At 35.6% G+C, this 7,716-nt stretch overlaps 1 protein-coding gene across 1 annotated transcript; it reads left to right on the top strand.

Moving 5' to 3' along the window:
* The first annotated feature begins 2,784 nt into the window (after positions 1-2,784).
* On the top strand, positions 2,785-3,672 carry LOC6642031 (ras-related protein Rab-21-like). Its single transcript, XM_047010668.1, has one exon. The coding sequence runs from the start codon at positions 2,936-2,938 to the stop codon at positions 3,605-3,607; it is 672 nt and encodes a 223-aa protein (XP_046866624.1). The 5' UTR covers positions 2,785-2,935; the 3' UTR covers positions 3,608-3,672.
* The last annotated feature ends 4,044 nt before the right edge of the window (positions 3,673-7,716 follow it).

Raw genomic sequence — 7,716 nt, 5'->3', positions numbered from 1 at the left:
TCGTGTTAAATTCAAATTTATTTGTTGCCACTGAAATTGATAACAGAACTTTCTTCAGGTTTCCGCATCGTTAGCTCGTTATGCAGCGTAAAGTTTTATATATCAACCGAAAATTTTTGCCAGACAGACATAGTTCCTCTTGAATGCTGCGCGAAAATTGTGCCGAAAATTGTCATTTTGCCTTGACTCATAAATTAGAAAGCGAGTCATTGGAAAAGCACCAACCATAGAACCAGATCCTTGGAAATTGTCTGCGTATCTGCGTTTGTATTCTCTTTCTGCTCCCTTTTGTTCTCTATCCTTCCCCGCATTCTCAAAATAAATTTCTGTGTTAGCCGAGTGGGCGAGAGAATTCTGTGACCACTTTTTTGTGGGCTACTTGTGAAAATTGTGTAAATTTATGCATGCATTACGTGATTTGTTGTTTTTTGTAAATGACAAAGTTATTTATTTGTTTGCTTCTTGCGTACTTTTGCTAAGCAAACTTTAAGCATACTCGGACAAAAGTCATGGAAATGTTTATTAAAGAAATATCCATTGACAGTTGCGAACATTTTGCGAGGGGACCACTCAGAGCACTTGTATACTCAATTTGAAAATATGACAATGTTGTCGTCATCTTATATATTCAATGCTTTTAGCTTTTTTCCCCCCCATTCAATCCAGACGCACACACTCCATCACACTCACTCTAAGTAAGTATATGTACACACATCTATGCCAAAAGAAATGATGGGGATAAAAAAATGGTTAGAGGGTTGTACAATGGGATCAGTGAAAGAATATTATTGTCGGTAGCGAATTAAAGGTCTTCTTTAGATTTTTTCAGTTTATTTAAGTTGAGCATCAATTTAGTTTGAAATTATCAAAATTCTATTCCATTGTAGAGATTTGTGAAAATATGTTATAGACAACACGTCGGCGGGCGAAAAATGTCCTTTTTTGGGTCAATTTGAATAAAATAAAGTTGACTAAAATCAATCTCTTTCGAAAATCGCTGACGGTTCTCAGCTAAAGGCAAATGACATTTCAATTATATTTAATAACCCCTTCGTCAGCGTATCATACATGAGCGATGATTTTGAAAAGAAGAACCAGCGAATGCTTCAAAGTTTACTGGATAAGGATTTCCCTCATGACATTGCTTTTTTCCACTGTGTAGTTGCAGTCAAAATAGCAAAAGGCAAGACAACATACTGAAGAGAAACAGAAAGGTACAAGGCTAGCACTTTTCTTATCAAATAGCATTAAAACTGAAAAGGGGGGATAAAAAGCAAAAAGAAGAATGCTGCTGGTCATAAAAACCACACGGCGACATATGATTCTAACTTTGACTTCTGATTCCCTTTTTCATCCAAACAGTATTTTGTAAGTAAATATCAACATGTCACCCTGACGCACCACACTTCTCTCCTTCAAGTCCCCCTTCTTCCTAATCGTTCTTCGCCCCCTTCGAAGTTCATTTCAATTGTAGCCGAAAAGAAAAGCAAAATAGAAAAAAAAGAATAGTGGAAATCTCTTTCCTTTTTGCTGTCACAACTAATTCGCACACCATTCCAGATACATATACACATAGTGGGTGTGTGTGTGTGTGTCCGTATCTGTGTGTGTGTGCATAAACATGAAGTAAACAGGATAATAGCAATAAAATATAAGCACCCCAGTCGCGAATTGTCTATGCGGGGGAATTGTATGGGGCACACGACATAAGTTTGACTGTTTTTAGCCTCAGTCATTTTTATGGCTCGATTTCGCATTTTGCTGTTTGCTATACCCTGGCCACATACTTGAAAGGGTATATATTACTCCTGATATTGTTTGTTAGAGGCAGACAAGTTTCAAATTTTTCAGATTAACTTCAATAAGAAAGATACAGATAAAACGTGTCTACATTTGTATTATTTATTTATTTGGGTCCTTTTCTCCCCGAAAAGTTTTTTTTTCTGACATTTCTAAAAATTCTTTAAAACATGCATTCCTATACAGATTATCCATCTTTAAGGCATTCCAAATACAATGATATGTATCTGACTTAACACACAATAAAATAAATGTATTTTTCTTTGTTTTTGCAAAAAAGCTGAGAGATGAATCTTCTTTAAAGGCTTCATAAATGGCATATTCAGATCTCTATCTGAATTTTTTTGCAAGTGAATGCTGCACTTAACAAATAAATGAATAAAGGGTAATAAACTGCATATCTGTGTATTTTTAAACAGAATCGCTGAGAAATCAATTTTTTCCATCTGAACTACACAACATTCCTTTATAATCGATAATAATCCAATTCCTATTCACTTCTTGAAATATAAGTTCGATTTAATAAAGGGTATATTTGTATTGGCATATCGAATTGCTATAAAGATTTGTTGTTCTTGTTATTTCATTTTCCCCCTAACCGTTGTTCCCAACTAAATGTAACTACAACTACAACTGTGACGTAATATGGGAAATATGTTTACAGTTTTCCTTTGCTGGTTTCTGTGGTGGTTGATGGGTTTGTTGTTGGTTGTTGTTGTTTGTTGGCCACTGCTTCGGTTTAGTTATGAAAATTTATGAAAAATCTATGCCTGGCGGAAGTTTTGTGTGTTATTGGACTTTTGCTTTATGATGGCGGGACAATATTTCGATTGAAATATATCTCATTGTTATTTACCCTGGCAAAATAAATAATTGTAAATCTCTACTAGAACATACAAAGATATATGTATATAATTGGCATCGGCTTTTGGTGTGGAACACACAGAGCTGAACAATAACGAAAACTAGAATAAATAAAAAATCAAAGTTGTCGTTGCAAAATCAATCAAAATTTTCCTACTGCGTTTGCAATACATTACAGTATTTCTCACAACAAATGCACGGGAATTGCTGATGTGGTCAATTGCCTGACTAAATAATAACTATAACCAACAACCATATTAACCACCACACAATGAGCTCACGCAAATTGAAGACTGAACCGATACACAACTTTAAGGCCGTGCTCCTGGGCGAAGGATGTGTGGGCAAAACATCATTGGTTCTGCGATACATGGAAGACAAGTTCAATAGCCAAAACTTGAGCACATTACAAGCATCGTTTGTTAGTAAAATCATTATAATGCCAGATCAGAGACAGGCGTTATTGAACATCTGGGACACAGCCGGTCAGGAGAGATTCCATGCTTTGGGTCCCATTTATTATCGCGGTTCGGATGGTGCCCTTCTAGTCTACGATATAACCGATCACAATTCATTCCTAAAGGTCAAATTGTGGGTGCGCGAACTAAAGGAGATGCTGGGCAATGACATTTGTCTGATTATAGTCGGCAATAAAATCGATCTGGATGAGCAACGTGTTGTAGACTATGATGTCGCATTCGAGTATGCACAGAGCGTAGGTGCTCGATATTTGGAAACATCGGCCAAGAATAATGAAGGTGTTACCGAGCTCTTTGAACTTCTTACTCAATTGATACTGGAACAGCAAACACAAGCCCCACTCACATCAGCAAAAGCCCGTGGAGTTTCTCTACCCACAACAGAAACGATTGATTTGGATTTAAATCGCATCAATGGCGGCCAGGAAGAAAATAGTTCATTTTGGTCCTGCTGTAAAATCTAAGAGACCTAAAACTATCAAACTGTAATATGCAATACGCGGAAATAAAAACAGCTATTTAGTAGGAATTGTTGGTGTTTATAATTTTCTAATTAGATGGTCTCGAAATAGTACTTCTTATCAGGTGGTGTAAATTCAATTGGTTCCTTTTTGATAAATTGAAGAGAAAAACGACATTACATATTTTGATCAGAATGAAAAATTTTTCATCGATCTAACTCGTTTCTTTAAAACTACATATATCACAGTGTAAGATCATTTCTTAGTTTGGGCAATAAAGGACAATAACATTCAATCTTCAGGTAGCTGTACCTACTTTTGTGAGGCGACAATAACAATAAGTTTTACCCTATTTCTCTAAAAACAAATACCTCATTTAATGAGAAAAATAATCCACTTTCAATAGTAGTTCAAGAAAAAGAATACTTAAGAAGTAATTAGTATCGTTAAGCGATACTCGTTAACATTCAAATGTTTTTGCCTTTGGGGTATGTATTCTAGATAAAACCTTTCCTAAGGCTTAGTAGACGTCTCTGCTGAACTAAAATTAAAAGCTTTGAACTAAAATGCCTCTCGGAAGAGATTTTAGAGCTAACTTTAAGTTGAAGCTGTCTATCATCGCAATTCAAGTAATCCCAATACCAACTCAATCATAAGCAATCTTTGTGTTAACATTATTTTAAAATCGCATGAAGGTAGAAGGTAAAGTTTACGAAAAATAATGTCACCATACCATGAACAACAGTTCCATCAACTGTGTAATGTGATAATAGAATCTTAAATTTATATCAAAAGACTACCAAGATTACAGGCAAAAAAAAAAACAAAGAAACAGCTAAAAGGTATCTATAAATTGACATAAAAAGTTTATTGTATTAGGTTATTGCAAATATTATGTAATCAAATTAAATTGAAAATTTATATTACTTTGAGCAAATTGATCGTTGATATTACAAATGGACCATCAATCCAATTTAATTTACAATTTATTTATACCTTTTTTTTTGTTTTAAATTTTACAATTTTTTAACGCCGTTTGTTAACTCATAAACAAACACATTTAATTGCCTTTTGTTGCTGGGCATAAACAATGGTAGAGAGCCATTGGCCAGCATTTAGCATAAACTCTAATTAATTGGCAATTAATTTAACTGTTGTCGTTGTTGTTGGCGAATGCATACATTAATTATAAGCTCGATGTCCTTGCTGAAAGCTTATGGTATAATTTATGCTTTGAAATAAATATATGAAATTAATAATCAATAATGAATTTTAAAATAATATTTCAAATGATTCAATAGGCCACAAATGGCTACAGGGAGGCAAATTATACGCGGAGGATAGATGAGCAAATTGGTAACAAAAGCGTATGAATTATGCGACGCAGTCAAAACCATAAAAAAAAGAATAAGTGAATAGCAAAAAGAAAGGGCAAGAGAAATTGCCCCTACGTTTGGCCCATATGAGGAGAAGCAGCAGCAATATTTACTTTGGCTACATTTGCAAATGGAGCATTACGAAAATAAACAAATTTTCATAAATGACAAGTACAAAAGGAGAGACAGGAGCAGGAGCAGCAGCAGCAGCAGCATCACAAAGGATGCCCAATAAACATGTGTGTGTGTGTGTGTGTGTGACTGTACGAAAAATTTTCAATTTGAACGACGTGCCAGGCAATGGACGTATGTATGTATGTGTATCTAGGGCCACGACAGGGATACGATACGTAAGGGCAACCATTTGAGGCGGGGCAACTGCAATTGGGGCATGTAAATTGTCGCAGCAGCAGCAGGGACAGCGACAGCGGCAGAGGCCAGGAGAACGACGCAACGAAATTTGTAGGAAAAAAATCCTTGATAGTCGATATTATTTTTCTTACGGCGCTCCATTTGTTCCTTGGCTGCTATTTGTCAACTTTGCTCCTCGCCCGATGCTCGGAATCGATTTCCATTTTCCATTTTATTGCCAAATAATGTTTTATTCTTTCGTCTTTTTTTTCTCTCCCTCTCTCTCTCTATCTTGCCATAGATTGTGTCATGTTATTTATAGGATAAGAGGACGCTTGGGGGAAGTCTGGCAGTAATAGCGAACAGGCTAAAAGGGTAGAGGATTTTACACTTTTTTTCTTTGGCAATTTTGGCCGTAAATGCGACAAAAGGTATGAATTGCACGTCAAAATGTTTTATTGGCTAAACATTTTTTATGCAATTTTATAATCAGACATTGGGTGATAAGTCGACATCCACCAAAACGAAACCTCCTTTCCTTGCCTTCACCTCCATCAGCCCTCTTATCGTGCTCTCGTTCTCTGGTTGTAAAAAAGACTTATTCCTTTGACTTATCACACGACTTTGACTAATAGCGTTGTATAACTTGAGACCTTTTGCTTTGATCGCCCCCTGCTTCTGCACTGAGTTCAACCCAAAAACACCTGGTCAAACTAATTAAACTTCATCTGCCTGCTCCTTCATCTAAAACCATGTGAACGTTAGGAAATGAAGGAGGCATGCCATTCGAGATGGTCACACAATGGGCTTTAAAACATAAATCAATCAGCAGAGGCATACACAAAACAACAGGCGACTTGACGAGTTTTCAGTTCACCCCGCAACCCGAACACCCCCCACCCCCTTCTCCCACAACAATACCAGCCATTCATTCATTCCCCTTTAGAAATAATCCTTGCCCTGGTCCGACAATGATTAATCGCATTGCGAGACTCGAAATGCGCTTTGTATACCCTTAATTTCTCAAATAATTCGCTTAGTTCCATATGCCTTTTGTATTACGCTCACTATGCTAATCACCAATTAAAATGAATTTTAACTGAAAACATGTCAATATATACAGATTATTTGAATCTATGGAGTCCTTTGAGTAAAATATCATATATTGTTTTAGAGATTTTAAACTTTAAAGACTTGTAGATTATTTAAATCTAAACAGTCTTTTCAGTAAGACATCGTGCTTTAATTACCTACTTATATTTGTAATTACAACAATTTTACTTAAATACTTGAAATCTAGAGCAGAGTATTTTTGTAGTACAGTAATTTTTTAATGCCTTTTTTGCTCAATATTAACCTCTTGAACTAATCTTCTTTTCTCCCCCCTTTTTTCCAGTATTTGTGTTTCTTGTAGTGCATCACACTAATTAGACCCACACTGAAAGCAAATCCAAACTGCCACGCCTTTCTCATTTGGCTGACATTACCAAAAAAAAATTGAATACACCCAAAAAAAAAAAGAAAGCGAAGGCCGTGCATACTTATTGTAGCATATCGAAGTAAATATACCCTAGCAATTAAATAGAATTAAACATAATATAAAAAAGATTCTGGAAAAAATGATACAGATCAAAGATAGAAATTATATTTATGAGGTTTTTTTGATATAGTTCTTTAGAATTAGGTATATAGATATTTTATTTAAATTTAACTAATCTAAGCATTATCTTTGGTCGAACTAAAGCATTCCTAAGTTCGATATTCAGAACTGATGAAAATCATTGGGAATATTCATTAAAAAAAAGCTTATGTTTATTGATAAGCTTCGACATATCCACTTTAACATTTGAGATACAATTTTAACTTCAGAAATCAAATGGATTAAGAACTACTTAGCAACAGCTAAGGAAATATTTGAACTTTACGATTGCAAGTGACAAATCTTTCAATCAATTGCTCTAACATTGTCTTAGTAAAACGATTCCAATTCCAGTATGCTCGATCTTACTCTGATACAAGTTAAGCATAACCAGACGACTGGTCACAGTTAATTTACCCTTTTTTTTTGCAGGGCCCTAGAAAAAAAGGAAAACAAACGTAAACATAAAAAAGTAAATTTTACGAATTGTAAATAGCTTTAGTGCGCATAATTTTGTGGATCATGCGCAAGCCCACGCCCACTATTTGTAAAATCCGCAACGCCCAACAGTTGTTTACTCTTTTACGCCATGATAAATGCCATGACATAAATCTCAGACAGAGTCGCTTACGGAGACGTTAACGGAGATGGAGATGGAGATGGAGACGGCGACGTAGACGTAGACTCAGTCTTGGACTGTGGACTGCCTGCCCGGTTCGTTTGGTTGGAAGGTTGGTTGGCTGGCT

Source organism: Drosophila willistoni (genome assembly GCF_018902025.1).
Source record: "Drosophila willistoni isolate 14030-0811.24 chromosome 2R unlocalized genomic scaffold, UCI_dwil_1.1 Seg167, whole genome shotgun sequence".
Classification (NCBI taxonomy): domain Eukaryota; kingdom Metazoa; phylum Arthropoda; class Insecta; order Diptera; family Drosophilidae; genus Drosophila; species Drosophila willistoni.
This window is presented reverse-complemented; position numbering and strand designations above follow the sequence as displayed.